This window comes from Drosophila obscura, unplaced genomic scaffold, assembly GCF_018151105.1.
Source record: "Drosophila obscura isolate BZ-5 IFL unplaced genomic scaffold, ASM1815110v1 contig_208, whole genome shotgun sequence".
Taxonomy (NCBI): Eukaryota; Metazoa; Arthropoda; class Insecta; order Diptera; family Drosophilidae; genus Drosophila; species Drosophila obscura.
The window spans coordinates 248233-264190 of record NW_024542799.1 but is presented as its reverse complement, the minus strand read 5'-3'; the positions used below and the strand labels follow the sequence as shown (position 1 = coordinate 264190).

The window sequence follows — 15958 nt, the reverse complement described above, 5'->3', positions numbered from 1 at the left end:
TTTAAGCGTCAGGCAAATAGACAAAATGATACACAAAAAAAAAAAAAAAAAAAAAAAAAAACCACCAACCACCGATACTAATACCCACAAATGGCCCCCACTCCCGCCACCCATTCATTGCCAGACGTTTGCTAAGAAGGCAAACAGAAACCCCAAAGCCCCAAAGCGAACCTCTGGCAAACCCCATTTGAGTGACAAGTCGAACCCAGATAATTCACTCGCTTACTCAATGGGTTAGACTTCTGCCTCAGTAGATGATCCATATATCTATATCTAATACCCCTAAAAATTATGGTGACGCGTCATGCACACGCCATGAATATGCTTTTTGCAATTTTCGGATATTCTCTTATCGAATCGTTTATTGATTTGCACAAATAGCTATCCAAATGTAGATCTATATCTCAAGTAAAGTGTAGGAGCGCTTTCACTCCACACTCAAAGAGTGCCGTGCCGCAACGAGAGCTCCTTGTATCTGTTCCATTGCTGATGATGTCGTTACTTAGCCATGGGACATGGACACGGACACCACTAATGGAGGCATTCGATTACTCCAGTGAGTAATGTGGCATTGGAAATCGATCCTACATCGAATTGGATTTCGTATATTCGTATTTTTAGTCGGAATTCAATACGACTCGTATTTGGGTTGCCCCCGTAATGGAATACCATATTTCGACTTCAAGTTACAGCCAGAAACAAAGTCAAGTTGGGGTCACAATTTCATGGGTTGGTTGTGCGGTTTCTTTTTATTGTGTGTGTGTGTGTAGAGTGTACAGGGGAAAAAAGAAGAAAAATGTATACAGAAACATGTGACAAACGAGCTGAAGGATCCTTCGGCCAGTACCTCATTCCTTCTTGCTCTGTTCTTTGGCTGTGGCCTCGGCCAACATCAAGGTCTCAATCATCTTGAGGCTCTCCTCGATATTCCGCCGCTGCTGCTGCTCCTCCTCGGCCAGCTTGGCTTCCTCCACACTTGACTTGGCTTTGACCTCCGCCTCGGCTGGGCTGTCGCCTGCAGTGCGTCGCCCCATGGGCAGGCGCGTCACCATATGCGGTGGCACGCGGATGCCCGCCCCTATGCGGTTCTCGTTCTTGTACTGCCCCACGGCCCGGACAAAGGGCTTCAGCGGACAACCCCTGGCCTGGGCCTCATCCATCAGCTGGCGGGCATAGTCGAAGAAGAAGGCGTCCTCGCGCAGACACTCCAGCTGCGCCTCCCGGTTGTAGTTGGTGTCGGGACGCGTCTCCTCCTCGTGCCGCTGCCGCACCTGCTCGTCCAACTGCTGGCGCAGCTGACGCATGCGCTGGAGCTGCTCCTGGCGCTGCTGCCGCTTGAACTGTACGTGGACGAGGTCGTTCTTCAGGCGAAGATCGACGGCATCGCGTTTGTCAGCCTCTGCCTGCTGTCTGGAGGCCTGGGCCAGCTGCTCTGCCTCCCGCTGGATGGCCAGCCGGGTGGTTTTGGCCTGTTCCCGGCTCTGGCGGCGCCTGGCCTGCTCCGCACTGTGAGCCTTTTGCATTTCCACCAACTGGCGCTTGTGGCGCGCCTCATCCTCGCCAGCGCTGTAGTGGAGGCGAGGGGCCAGCTCCAGGGCGAGCTTCTCGTTGCGCTGGATGCGTTGCTGGACGCGACTGCGGGCTATATCCCGCTTCATCTGCTCCAAGCGGCCCTTGCCCTCGTTGTGGATATCGCACTGAGCCTGCTCCACCTCCTCCAGCATGAGGAGGCGCTGCTGCCGCTGCTCAGCCATGGCCAGCGAGGCGAGAGCCTCCTGCCGTTTCTGGCGTCTCCTGGCGACCTGCTTCTCGTCATCCTTGCGCTGCTGCTCCCTCAGCTGCCGTTGGTTCCTCTCCCGCTCCTGGCGTGCCTGCTCGTACTCCTCAGCCTTGGCCGCCTGGCGCTCCCTCGCCCGCTCTGCGATGGCGCTGAGAAGGTCCTGCTTGTGCTCTCCCAGCTGCTGGCAGCGCTCGGCCTGACGCCGCTGCGCCTCCTCTATCCCGTTGTGCACCTGCTCGTGGTAGATGCGCCTGTCCTGCTCCCTCTGCCGCTCCAGCGCCTGGGTGAACACCACCTGCACCTGCCGCTGGGCCTGGACACTGCGCAGCACCTCGCTCTGGAGCCTGGCACACTGCAGCTCCCGTGGCCCCGGACGCAGTTGCTCCAGCAGCTTCTTGGCCGCCGCGATGCGCTGCTTCTGACTGCGCTGTGCCTCCCGTCGAGCGGCTGCACTCTCCTCCTCCGCCAGTCGCTTGGCCACCAGCTCCTGTTCCCGCATCTGTTGCACCTCCCTCCGGCACTGCTCCGCCTCGGTGATGCACAGCTTTCTGCCCCCAAACTGACGCAGCAGCTCCTCGCCCCCGGCACGTAGCTGCTCCTCCGCTTGGTCACGCAGCTGCTGCCGGTACTGCCGCTCCTGCTTGGCTGCCTGGCTAGCATTGGCCTGGATGCGGGCAAACCGCTTGTTCGAGATGACCAACGGCGGCTTCTCGCGGATGATTAACGCCCGACGTTCCTGCGGCAGCCAGGAGTACTGCATGGCAAGCAGATTGGCTGAGAACTGGCTGAGACTGGCCGCTTGCTTTCTTTCGTTGTTTGTTGATGGTCGATGGGTTTCCATGGCAGGGACTGGGGGTAGCAATCCTGGGCGTTCCTGGTTGTCAGGAGATTGTTTGGTGTCGGTGTTTTTTCCCCCGTAGAAGTAGCCATGGAATGAAATCAAACAAATGAAGATATCATCGCCATCATCATGCGATCCCACAAATGTCGCAACCAAATGCCAAAACAGAAATTGTCGACATTTTAAGTAGTTTATTTTAATTAATTAGTGTTGCTCCGTGTGCTCCGCAACGACAACTGTCAACGCGAATGGCCAGCATTTTGGCCTGGTCTGGCCTGCTCGTTTTGATGGCTTAATTATGTCCAAAAGTTATGTTGCAGCCATTTGGCATACAACGGCAACAAGTGACAGGTTTCGTGATAAAGATTGCCTGATGCTTTTAGCCAATTACAGTGTTTGCCATACCAATGCTCGATACCCTCATGCCCCCATGCCCCCATACCCGTAATACGCGTAATACCCGTAAAGTGCGCTGCACACTGGTACTGGTCCCGGTCCCAACGGATCCGATCTGATTCGAATCTGGTTCGAAATTGTCAAATTATATTCCAAATTAATGTGGAAGCCCCAAAAAGGCACGCTTCATTTGCTTCCTACCTCACCAGAGAGCCCTTAGATTAATTTAATTAACACTTGGCTGTGAATCGGCTCCACAATGAATACTTTTCAAAACCCCACGAATATTCATGTGATTTTGAATTGGGTCAGTGCCTCGCCTTTTACAGCGTTTGTTGTGGGGGGTTTTTATATCTAGCCAAACCCCCACTAAAAAAAACATATAAAAAACTCGTACAAAACCTCAATGCGAGTGCGATAAAGGTGGCCCCACGACTCCACTTTCCACAAGCAAGGCAGAATATAACATTCAGAATAGTGAGAGAACGAATGAAAGCTCATGGAATAATATAAAATCATTTCTAATGACTATTTGGTGTTTACTTTTCAAAGCTTGAAGCTTGTTGAATATTAAAAGGTGCATTTTTATAGCCCTCCCTCCGATTCGAGTGCAGGTTCTATTCGGTTTTTCATTTAATTTCAGTTTTTAGGGCACGCTGTCATTTCACAATTCTTATGGCATGAAGTGGTGTACTATATAACACCTTCTGCACCAACTTAGTCCCACCCCCCTCGATTCCAGATTCTTATCTAATCGAAGCTTATTGATTCCCCATAGACCATTGCCTTGATACCCATGTAAATATACGACTGGACTGTCAGGGCTATCTATCTTGCTGTCTGCTATCGGTTTCAGATTCTACTTTGTCTTCGAGAAAGAGAGAGAGAGAGAGACACACACACACTCGGAGCGACAGAGAGACAGCCAGACATATATCACTTGATCTTCAAGTGCGAATGACAGCAGCTCCAGAGAGGCAGCAGCAATAGCAGCAGCAACAGCAGCAGCAGCAGCCGAAGCAATGCCTTTCGCCTGTCCACTACCTCTGACTACCGTCCAGCCTCGTTGTTGCCTCCACTTGAATGACTTCATGTGCCCCCTGTCGGAAAACTTGAAAAACTTGTCTTTGTTTTCAGATGAAGAGTCAGAGGCAGAGGCAGAGGCAAAGGCAGAGGCAAAAGCAGAAGCAGAGTCGGGCCATAACCACACGTACTTTAGTAGGTACTGACTGGCACTCGAGAGATCAGAACAGAATGGCGAACAAGAACAGAGAACAACGACCGGGACAACAAATGAGTGCAACTGTTTTATACCTGTACCTGCAGCTCCAGCACCAGCCCCAGCTCCAAACCAAACCAAACCTGGGGGACTATCAGCAGAAACAGAGAAAGAACTAAAACAGAAACAGAGCAAACAGAGCAGTCCAGTCCCCAGTTCCCAATGACTTAAAAGTTGAGCAAGTTCCTCTCTCTCTCCTCCTCCTAGCTGTTCTTTGTATCTTTTACCGACCTGCACACTGTGCCTCTCTCTCTCTTTCTCTCTTTCTGTGCAGCTCCTCTTGGATCTGAGCTGAGTCTTGGTTAGAGCAATTAACATGCAATTAAAAGACGTTTCAATCTGAAGATCCCCTGGTAAAGAGTCACTAAACAGCTGAAAAACAGCTTATAGAGAAACGCAGCTTCTGTGGGGAACTGAATGCAGAAGTTTCTCCCTTTCAAGATTCTTTTTATAAACTACCATTCGCTGTCTGCAAAATTTTTGTAGTGGGAAAATTGTAACCGGAAATTAATGGAATAGTTTTTGCTTTAATAAGCAACGTGAAAATATTTATATTAAATCCGATTTCTGGGTAAGAGAGATTGTGTTTACACATACGCCTCTTGCTCCTGAAAATATTATCCCATGTGATATGACTAAATAATATATAGCCAAGCTATAACTGAAGCAAATATAAAGCTATTCTTATTGAGAACTTCCTAATTTCCCAATAATTTTAATCATCTTTTTTTGGCCCTGAAAAAGGTTTCAATAATGTAACTGAAATCTCTGAATGATATTATCTCTGTTCCATTCCGCTGATATTACGAGTATTTGTATGGCTATTCTGTAAGCACCGATCGGTAAAGAATCTATGAAATGTCTTCTGTCTTATCTTGGGAGCATTTGTGCCCATGCTGAGAATTAAGTTCAAATTGCGATTTGATTTATTAACCTGTCGGTCAGACCATTTACAAACCAAACTGAAATAAAGATTAAACCGCCCGCCCGAAATACTTTGACTTTGGCTTATGTCATTTTGCTGGCGTAGTACATAGTATTCATATATAAATGTAGTATATATATACATATATAGCGCTTATTCCAAAATCAAATTGAAGTGAGACGCAAATTGATGTTGAGGCTTTTCAATTTGGTGGAATTGGTGGGGTTAATTCTGGCGCTGAACTCTCAATTAAATAGTTTCATTATCAATTGAAGCACTTCGATCCGCTTCGCTTGGCTCCACTCTCCACACATTCTGTTCTACAGTTGAATTTTCTATACTTTAAAAAGTATTACTAGTATATGTGCAGGCATAGGCTGATTTCATAGGGCGATACGAGTACGAGTACGAGTACAAGTACGAGAAATGTATGGTATGTTGTTGTTTGCCAACAAAACAACACATTTCAATGTCAACTCGATCACGTTTTCGATGGCAATTTGTTGCTGGCTGGTTTTATTTTTCGAATTTGATACAGTCTAAAGAGCGTGGCAAATTGCCCAAGCATGTGGCAAGACAGGGATAGAGAGAGTGAAGTGGGGCTTAACATGAGGTTTTACACTGGTTTTGTCATCCATTGACAGACAAACAAACACACCTGCAATAATCTTGAATTAGTTGATGTGATGTTGACTCTTCTTGACGATGATGATCATTTTCCGTCCATAATCTGAGGTTTATCTGAGGCTCATTTGTTGCCGCTCCATTAATCAGGTGGTTAAAATATATAGCCATATGATATTACCAATAATAAGTTCACCATGACTTCTGAGCCTATGGACATCCACTCTTTGACAGACCCCAAAACTCCAATCAGATCCAATTCAATCTGTCAGTCATCAAATTCAAACTTTATGTACCACTTACGCAAAGAAATATTGCCAATATTCCATTAGAAAAAAACGAAAGCAATCAATCAAAAGGCATTACAGATTTTACGACCAATTCTGAAGTAGAAAAACTGAAAAATCAACTCAATCACACGCTCTATTTATAGCAAATTAAAAATTCAGAAAAAAAACAACAAGAGATAGAAACAAAAAACTGGCACGAAATATTGGTCAAAATATTTACCAGCCACGCCCCAAACGAAAGAAGGAATTGATTAATGATGCCAGATACAGATACTCGATGGAACCGGCCAAAGAAAGCGTCTTAAACGATACAATAAACGGATAGATATACGAAAGGAAAAAGGGGAAATTAAATCTTACACACATTATGGGGTATGGCATGGGGTATAGAGAATGGGGATTGGGGATTGGGGAGAAGGTGTTGCATTATGTTGAGGTATCCACTCCACTCCAATCGAATACGAGCCACTTGGAGAGTGGCGCCCACACGTGATAGCAAACCGATACGAGCGGGGGCCTCATTTGGTATGCAGCTCATCGCTGGGCTACGGACCTGGGACACAGTGGGGCACACAGATAGCCATCGATGGCGTCGCGTAACGCGCCGGACAAATGCTGAAAGCTTGTCAATTCCTGGACGGGGGCCCCTGGGGGGATCGGGGGCTTAGTTTTCCCACATTGGATAATTTATGCAAATTTATGCCCCATTCCCAGTTCCAATTGGAATGAAATATTTTATAATTTGTTTCCAACTTCTGCAACATCTCGGGAGTCCAAAAAGCCGCTTTTAACCCATTACCATAATGGACCAACAAATGGTTAGAAAAATAATCTCACCAAAAACCAGAAAACAGTAGAAAAAAAACCAACAAACAAATCCCCTAATGATGTGCTAATGTCGCCAATAATATTTGACAACCAAAACAGAATTATTATGGAAACAAATTATAGATTTTGAGCATGGGACCACTGATAGAAGACTTGTGCCAAGGGGCTGTTTAGATATGTTATATAACGATCTAAGATAGCATAATGATTATTGGCTTTAAAAGAGGAGATTGATGTCAATCTTTGGGTAGAAAGAAGATCATCTCTGAGCGAGTCTATTAATATGCACTCTCACACAAAAATAATAGACAAAAAAAAAGGCACACAAGCTAAAAGTATGCACAGCCAGCCGCAAGCATCCAGCCAACATTTATTTTGCAATCAAATCGAATTTCTTTGGCCTTCCATCGTTGGCTGTGTGAATTTCGCATAACCAGAATTAATTTTAGCACATTAACAACTTTAATAAACAATTAAGATGGCATCGTAAACTGATGTTTAAGCATTGAATTAGCAATTCAAATTTTGCTGTTTTAGCAAACAGCAGAAGCAAGACACCGCAAAAACAGTCTAGAATTCAACTCCAAATCTGAGATATTTCAATATCTGTTTCTTGGTTCAAACTCTAAATATTTGTTGGAATGAAAACTGAGTAATTAATTTGAGCGGCGCTTGTTTTCTTTAAAGAAATTCGAATCCCAAATGAGCCACTTAATTTCGTTTAATTAATTTCTATCTAATTTTTAAAACCCCAAAAACAAAGCCCCACCGCGACTAGCGAGAGCTGCTGATTTATTCATATGCATAATTATGCCACATTTAGGCCCTGTGCTTTAGACCTGATTATGCTCTGAAATAATCGAAGATGCGCCAAGGTCGAGGAGGATTTTTGTCTTTCCTGGGAATATTTGAGGGGAAAGTATAACTGAATTGGTTTGTCCTACAAGAAAATTAAATTTACGGATCATATTTCCGTACTTTTATTCTTGAGAAATATATTTTCCCATCCTAAAATTTCGATCCTGGATTATTTATACTAATCAATTAATTACTCAGCTGCTTAGCTTATTGCCCTTGTCTTCCAATACCCGCATCATGAATCCAATTAAAGCTGAACATCTTAGCATTAGGAGAACCGCCTTGGCTTTGCACCAAATCTGTGGCAACTCAAATTTTTAGTGGGGAAACCTACAACTGCAACTTCAACCTACTGCAGTTTCCGTAGACGGAGTCCCGAACCCGCATTAGCCGAGGCCACTGATCGATGGTCGCTGCCAATTATGGACAGAGGCGATCGCTTGGACCCCGCAAACCAGGGATTGGGATTCGAAGATTGTTTGTCAAAAATGTCTCATGAATGGGAACCTGAATGAATGATCGAGTGAATGAATCAGCTGTGAATGCAGCTGGGGCGTATTGGAAATGAATGAATCGCCAGAGACTTAGGCCGAGACGCAGGCGGTAAAAGAGAGGTATCTCGTGCGCCGCGGCGGCCACCTTGTCTGGGGCTGCTGCTGCCGCTTTGGTGCTTTAGTGCGTGCGTGGGTTTTCCCCCTCGAAATTCGCACTCGAATGAAAAATAAAAGAAATAGTTTACAAGTACGAAATCTCTCGGCATTGACTGCTTGGTGCTTGGGTGCTGGGTGCTGCTCGTTGTCTGGTCTGGGGGTTTTCGGTTCTCTGAAGACTTACTTCCACATGAAACTTTGTCACTTTTCATTTGGCTAACGGGTTCGTTCCCCCAAAGCCCACGCTCTAGCGGAAGTTCCATTTGATTTATTCGCATTTGGGGATTATAGTATTCGTGTTTGTGTTTTATTATACATATATGTATTTTTTTTTTTGCGTGCGTTGGCAAATTTCCGGCCGCTGGCACACATTTGAATGTGTCGCACAATTTTTTAAATGCAATAAATATTCATTTTTATATTTGATTTGGCTTTGACTAATGAAGACATTTATCGACACATCACCTCGGTCTCGGGATGGTGTCGATGGCATACGAGATTTGCCTTTTTAGGAATGTGGGTCAATGATAAATGATGGTTCCAGCACATACGAAGACGTCAAGAAGATGATGCACAAGGTTTAATGTGAGGTTTCTCGTTGGTATAAGTATTATGGAGACTTACCTAAGCATATCATAGTTAAATACGAGTAAAGGATGATTAAGTACAGCCAAAGACAATCCATTTTTAGGTTTGGCAACATTTCCATGGCACTGCACTGCACTGATTGGAACCGGCAAAAAAGCATAACAAAGTTGCGAGAGTGGTGAGGGTTTTCCATGAAAAGTGAACTATGGCTACGCCTCGTTTTTCCTGCCCTTCACTCCGCCTGCCCCCTGCCCCCTGCCAATGGACCCTTCTAGGCCCGTGGGCTACGCTTGGGTAACTTCTTCGCCAACATTGGGGCTCACGTTTTCACGAACTGCTGCGAGAGAGCGCATCAAAGTGCAGAATCTCACGAAATTTGCCATTCGAGCGGCCATTTGGGTTATTTATGGTCTGGGTCTGGGTCTGGGGGTCGGTCCGCGGGATTTGCTTGCGACTCATTTAACCGGACAGCCACAGCTCTTAAGCTTTTTTTTATGACACATTTAACAGTTCGTTTCTGGGTTTATTTTACATTTTGCTTTCCCAAAAAAAAAGAGAGAGAGAACTTGCCTGGAAAAAAAACATCCAATTTCGCGCTTAATTTGATTTGTTTTTGTTTCAGTTTTCTTTGAGGAGCTTCTCTTTTTCTTTTGTTTTCTCCTGAGCGAATGGAACTCTCCTCCAACTACCATTTCTGTTTCTCTCTGCAATTTCTATTCCTTCTAATGGGAGACTATTTATCAGCAATGTACACGACATGTATTTTGTTCGTCTGTCACCGCTAAATTGTATCCCATAAATAAAGCTGATGCATCCGTAGAGCTTATGAGTCAAAATTCATCTTCATGAGTTCCAGTGAATAATGCAAATTGCAGATACATCCCAGGAAAAAACATACATACATACATATGTACCTACGTAATTACCACCTCTGCTGATCCATGCACTTCCGACTCTCGTAGGAAATGTGACTCATCCCGCTGACAAACGAAATCCACACAGATACCTCGTACCACACACAATCCAAATGATTTCCACGCGAGAGACGGGGCCCAACCATGACCCACGCAAAAGATTTAAATGTAAAACAAAACTTTTGCACCCCACGCTTTGAACTTGAAAATCTTTGAACCAAAACAAAAGCCCTTAAATAATAAAAAGACGATCATCTATAAAATACAATATGAATACAAAAAAAAATATGTTAAAAAGCAATTAAATATAAACAAAACAAAACCAAAGGCCAAAGTCAATGAAAAACAATGAAAAATCGCTTTTGGTGGAAAATGTTCCATGTCACTGGACTACCATTTGCTGAAATCTGATTTGAGGCTGCCAAAAGCCTGTCGATTGTGGTGGATGGAGCAGCACCAGCACCAGCCCCAGTACAGCCCCCCATTGGAGCCTCACTCTGGTGGTTTTTGTGGTTAGCGGTGACTGGTAAATGGTAAATGGTCCATGGTCCGTTGGGTGTGCACTTCAAGCATGAATTGATTTGCGTCTGTGTCCAGTCCAGTACCGTACAGTACAGTCCAGTCCATGTCTGTCAATCAATTGTAATGAATACGCACTTTTCAATGGCAGTGGCTCGGCGGGAGTGCTATTTCGCCCTTTCCCTCCTTCTGGCGGGGTCAGACGTTTCTCCCGCTGACCGTGAGCTATCTGATATTACAATTAACTATTTAGAATAGCCATGACCTAGCCTAGCCTGTCTGTGCCTGTCTAACAGCCAACTATTGTTCTTCCTACGAGTATATTTAAGCAACAATCAAGTTTCATTTTATGCTTCATTTTATTTAAACGCGCGTGTTTTTCTAGCTTATTTTTTTTATTACAACGCCAGAGATTGACACTTTTTTACACATTTCGTCTCGCTTTTTCGTATCTCTGCTTTTGCTTAATGTCTGACTGTTCGCAGAAGAGCGACACGTTGCCTTTTGTTTTGGCCATATTTATTTTAATGGCACATCAAATCGGAAACCAGTTTCTGATATATTCCATTCCATTCGCGGGGACTGCGAGTAGATAAAGGGCTTGGATTCGCATTCTTGTAAGCTTAAGATGTAAGCTTTCTATGGACACGGGGGATTCATGGCATTTATAATTATCATAACATTAAACCAACAGATACATAAGACCGGTCCGTTTCCCCTTTTAGAGTTTCATTTATATTTCCGCATATTTTGAGAAAATATATTTAAAAAAAGTACAAAAACATATTTGGATTTCCATTAACCACAGAAGGATTTGATTTGCTGTATTAGTTGTTTTTATCCATCGTTTCCTTAGTGAAACTCCGCTTTGTTCTGTTTGCCCTTTACTTGCCACAAATTGTGGCATTCCCCTGCGCGATTCCTGAGAACATTTCTCTGGCATTCCTCTCACCAATTTACTACTTAAGTACACTTACAAATTACAAATTCGCAGCTAACCATCATTCTGCGGCACATCATTCCACATTCCATCAGCAGTAGCAGCAGCAGCAGCCATTCCCTTGGGACTAAAGTTTCGTGGAAAACATTGAAGAAACCGCAAATTGAATTACGTCCAAGTTGGGTATTAAGAAAATCATTTGCACAGAAATTACATAAAGGAAAACAAGTGCCACAGACAGACAAGCGGACGGACGGACGGACAGAAAGAGGCAGACGCAGACACGCAGATATCGCCCACACACACACGGGGCAGCAGGCAGCAGCAGCAGCGGCAGCAGCAGTGGCGGCAGCACCGAGCGCGGTTTGCCAATTTAGCAGAAATAAACCGCCCACATGGAAACCACTTGGATCCATTGAGGGGGCAAACCGGCAAACCACAGCCAGCCAGTCATCGAAGAGGAGAGGCTTAAAGAGGGGCGGAGAGGAGGTCAAACGAGGGAAAATTCAAATTCAAATCAATTTAGCGCAGACCGCAACGCGAGTCGCGAAAAAACAACAGAAAATTGTGCCGCCGCGCATGCGTACAGCGGGGGGAAAGAGAGGATCGAGTCGTCCCTAGCTGCTGCTAGCTGCTGGTACTCTCTGGCACTCGTATAATTTAGCAATTTAGATTTAGTTGCATTCCCAGCCACGAGAATTTCCATTTTTCCCTTTTTTTTCTGTTTTGTTTTTGCCTGGGCTCATTGTTGCACAAAAGCGAGATCTTCTGATATCTTCTTGGCAGTGCATTGGACTCGACAGCCATTAACCAACTCCATAAATCAGCAGGCACAGTCGTCTCTCATTTTGGCCATAGTTTAAGCCGGAGAATCGCACAATTAATATGCTTGAGCTCCATGAAATTACACTACATTTGCGTCGTACATAGAACATTTGGTGCGTGTCTAGGATAGATCAGAGATAAATATATGCACATATATTATTGATGTATCCAGGCAGGAAGGAGGAAGTCACACAGGAAGTCATACATCCAATATGTATACTGCAACGGAGAGGAGTACACTTACAGAAGTGAGAGATTTTCAAACTCTCTTCACAAATTTCTCTTGGCCATTGTTCAGGCAATAAATTTTCGTCTATAAAGATGTGTGGGGAGTTTGGTCACCCGTGATGCTCGTGTGTTTGCCAATGTAAAGATCAAATTCGTTTGCTTTCTTCTGAAGTATCGATAACCCCCCTGGAACACTCTTCAGCAGCAGCCCACACAGAGACAGACAGCCAGCCCACAAATCATCATGTTCGGCAGGTGACTTTCGACTTTCGTCGAACTTCGACGATAACACTTTATCGATGGCATAAGTACGACGAGTACGAGAAAACTCCTACAGCGGCAGCGGTCCTAGTTGGCGGCAGAGCGAGAGTAAGAGAGAGAGAGAGCAAAAATGCCTGGGCCTCAACGACGCCAACGAGAACCACGTCCGGTCGTTGGTTTGTAAAGTGGATTACAAGCAGCAGCAGCGCTTGGGCCTCCGACTTCTGCAAAAATCCACATCCACATCCATTTCCAAAGCCATTCATGCCCACTATTTGACAAACACTCGCGCACAGGCACAGACCGGCATTCGTTTTCCTCTCCTGCTCGTTGGCTCGTTTATTTATTGCAAATCAAAAACCGCAGTTTGGATATTTTCCCCCCTCTCTCTCTTTCTCTTTCTGTCTCTGGGAGTGGCGTGGGCCGCCACAGAGCTACAGCTGGCACGTCTGGAGTGGCGGGTAATCCAACAACCCACATGGAATGGTGTATACCTTACTCGTACCTCGTACCTTGCTTATCTTTGAACTTCACTGGCAAAAAGTCAGCATTTCTGGGCATGGATTGGGAGGGATGGCATGGAATGGAATGGGGACTGACCATGCAAATCGTTAACCGCTTCAGGAAGAGGAAAGGGGAAGGAGAGGCAGGCAGGCAGGCGGGCATGCAGCAGCAGACGCAGCACATGGCACAATTTATGAACAACTGTTTGGGGTTCCGGTTCGGGTTCGGGTTCTGTTCAACAAGTGCTGTCCGCCTGACATTTGCCTAGGCAGAAAGAAACACAATTTGCATTTGCAGAAATGTCAACGGCAATTGCCGGTGGCATGGCGTGGTGTATTGTGGTGTGGTGTGTCGTGTGCGCAGGCGCAACAGCAGATGCCACCGATGCAACAGCCGAGGCAGAAGCAGCAACAGCAACCAAATGACGCTTCAGGGGTGGCAAAAATAAATGGAATGAGTATTGGGGTTGGGGTCTACTGTCGTGTGGATGGACTACAACTGCAACTGCAACTGACGTTCTCGAATTGCACAAATAATTGGGGTACAGAATGCAATTGAAAAAAAAAAACAGGGAATGACAATGCCAAGAGGTAAACTTATCTTAAAAGCCACAAATTGGTTGCAACAACAACAACAACAAAAAAGGCCGTTGAGCAAAAGCATCTGTCAACTGCAGGCAGGAAGATAGAAAAGGTTGCCACTGTCCTGAGGCTCCCTCGATTCCCCATCGACAGCAGTTAGCAGTCAGCAGTTCTTTTGTTTAAGCAATAGCAAAACTTCCGTTCCATGTGGTCATCAAAATGCTGACGATTCGGTGGCAAGTGGCAAGCCTTTTTACATACAAACTCGTACGCGTACGCGTACTCGTACTGGTACTCGAACATAATATTGACACAGAAAGACAAAGTGCTAATAGAAATAATAAACCAGGCGCAGATTAAATCAATTAAAGCGCAGCCGCTCAGCCACTGCAAAGAATGCCGCTGATTGCTGCCTCCTGGCATTGGATTGAATGGTTGCTAAAAAACAAAATAACAAAAAAAAGTTAAATACCCAAACAAACGATCAAACAAAAACGGAGCCAAAGAAACGATATGGAGAGACGAATATTTATTTTTGCTGTATCGTAGGATTGGGTCTCCGTATCCGAATCCGAGTCCGCGTCCGAGTCCGAGTCCCAGACAATTGACAGTTGCACAAGCCCGCGATTTAATTGACAGAGCGGCAATTTATGCAAACGGTGGCCATAAAACAAGTGCACTTTGAGATTTGTGCATTTGTTTGTGGTTGGTTGGCCATTGGGTTTTTCTTTTGCATTCGTTGATTCGTTGAGAGTGGAAAATGGTTGCAATGGTTGCTCCCAAGCTCACAGCCGTGGAGGGGGGTAAATGGCAGTCAAATCTTTGCCCCAGAATCTGAATCGTTGAAATTGCTGATAAATGTTTCAAGATAATAAGATAAATCTCCGTTAAACTGTTTTTCTTATACATATTATATATACAAAGGAAAATGGATCGTTCCTAGGCAGGAAACTGAAAAGGTTATTGAAGGTTTATTTCCTTTTGAATATCTTCTTTGGGCAGGCTTCGTTATCCAATATTTTATTAATTAATTCCTGGAATAATTCACTTAAAATACCACCTGCCTTTGGAACCCTTTTAATATTTAATTTCCCTATTAGCATTTCTTAAGTTCTTAATTCACGTATCGTAACCACCGTTCTTAAAGACACTTACACTTACACTTCGATATCTATCCACTTGCAGATCTCCAGTCCATACGACGTCTGCTGGAACACGATGCCAGCGGCTCTGTGTGCCCCTCCTGCCGCATCTCCTTCGACAAGGGCAAGCGACGGAAACTGATCGACACCTGCGGCCACGAGCGCTGCTATTCCTGCATGTTCCGAAACGATCAGTGCCCCATGTGCATGAACAGCTCCCTGAAAGGTGAGGGGAGCTTTTCATTCGTTTTATTTGTATCCAAAGTTATGCAGTTGTTTTTTTATCGGCTATTCCATATGAGGCTGTGCAGATATTTGGTTACAAGCGACTAACAAATGCCAAAGAAATTGCAATGGAGACAAAGTATTTGCTGAGGCGTGTTTTTGGTTGTTGTAGTTTTGTTAGATTTTAACTTAAGCCCCTCAAACCTTTTTTTCGCAGTGCACGCGAATACCTGTTTGTGTGCATTTCAGTCAGTCTGTGGATCCCTTATTATTTCTGTAAAATTAATATGCCAATTGTGTTTAGAAATTGCTTGGCATGCAGATATCGTTTTGTATTGTCGGTTAAGTTCATAAAAATAAGCGACACACGAGTCACAGACGTGAAAAAACTTCTACCCCGAGTACAAGCCCATGAAAACCGAAAGTTATGTCCGTCTTTAGCCAAGTGCTGACACGATTCCATGGGGCCCATGCCTGTATGCCTGTCCACGCCCCACTTGGCACTTGCCGCTGGATTTATTGGCTGTTCCGTCGTACACGATCATGTCACACTAGCTTTAAGCCTCTCGGGCTTCTGGGTCTCTCGGCCGCGGCCGGTGAGAATTTACGACCTGGTCAGCAGTGGTTTCTGTGTGCTGTTGCGGCTGCTCTTTATTTATGAGTGCTGCCGATCAGGGCTCTCAGCTCTACTTAATTAGCATACCTAATTAGGTGGCGATACAGTTGTTGTTGCTGGCAGTGGGGAAAACGGCTTCAATCA

The 15958-nt window shown here is 45.1% G+C and overlaps 2 protein-coding genes across 7 annotated transcripts in view; one reads left to right on the top strand and one right to left on the bottom strand.

Annotated features, from left to right (window-relative positions):
• Nucleotides 1-15958, top strand: part of LOC111080492 (protein TANC2) — a 44031-nt gene that overhangs the window by 10141 nt on the left and 17932 nt on the right. For all 6 annotated transcript variants that reach the window (XM_041594176.1, XM_041594173.1, XM_041594174.1 and 3 more), the window contains exon 3: nucleotides 15017-15199. In XM_041594176.1, coding sequence (XP_041450110.1) covers nucleotides 15017-15199 — 183 coding nt within the window. The remainder of the gene's footprint in view (nucleotides 1-15016; nucleotides 15200-15958) is intronic.
• On the bottom strand, nucleotides 721-3648 carry LOC111079200 (trichohyalin). The gene is made up of 2 exons (XM_022374273.2): nucleotides 3561-3648; nucleotides 721-2654 (listed from the first exon to the last, which is right to left on the bottom strand). Exon 2 carries the CDS (start codon nucleotides 2619-2621, stop codon nucleotides 849-851), a length of 1773 nt encoding a protein of 590 aa, XP_022229965.2. The 5' UTR covers nucleotides 2622-2654; nucleotides 3561-3648; the 3' UTR covers nucleotides 721-848.

Coding starts and splice junctions, on each gene's coding strand:
- LOC111079200 (XM_022374273.2), bottom strand. CDS start 2,621: ATGGAAACCCATCGACCATCAACAAACAACGAAAGAAAGCAAGCGGCC.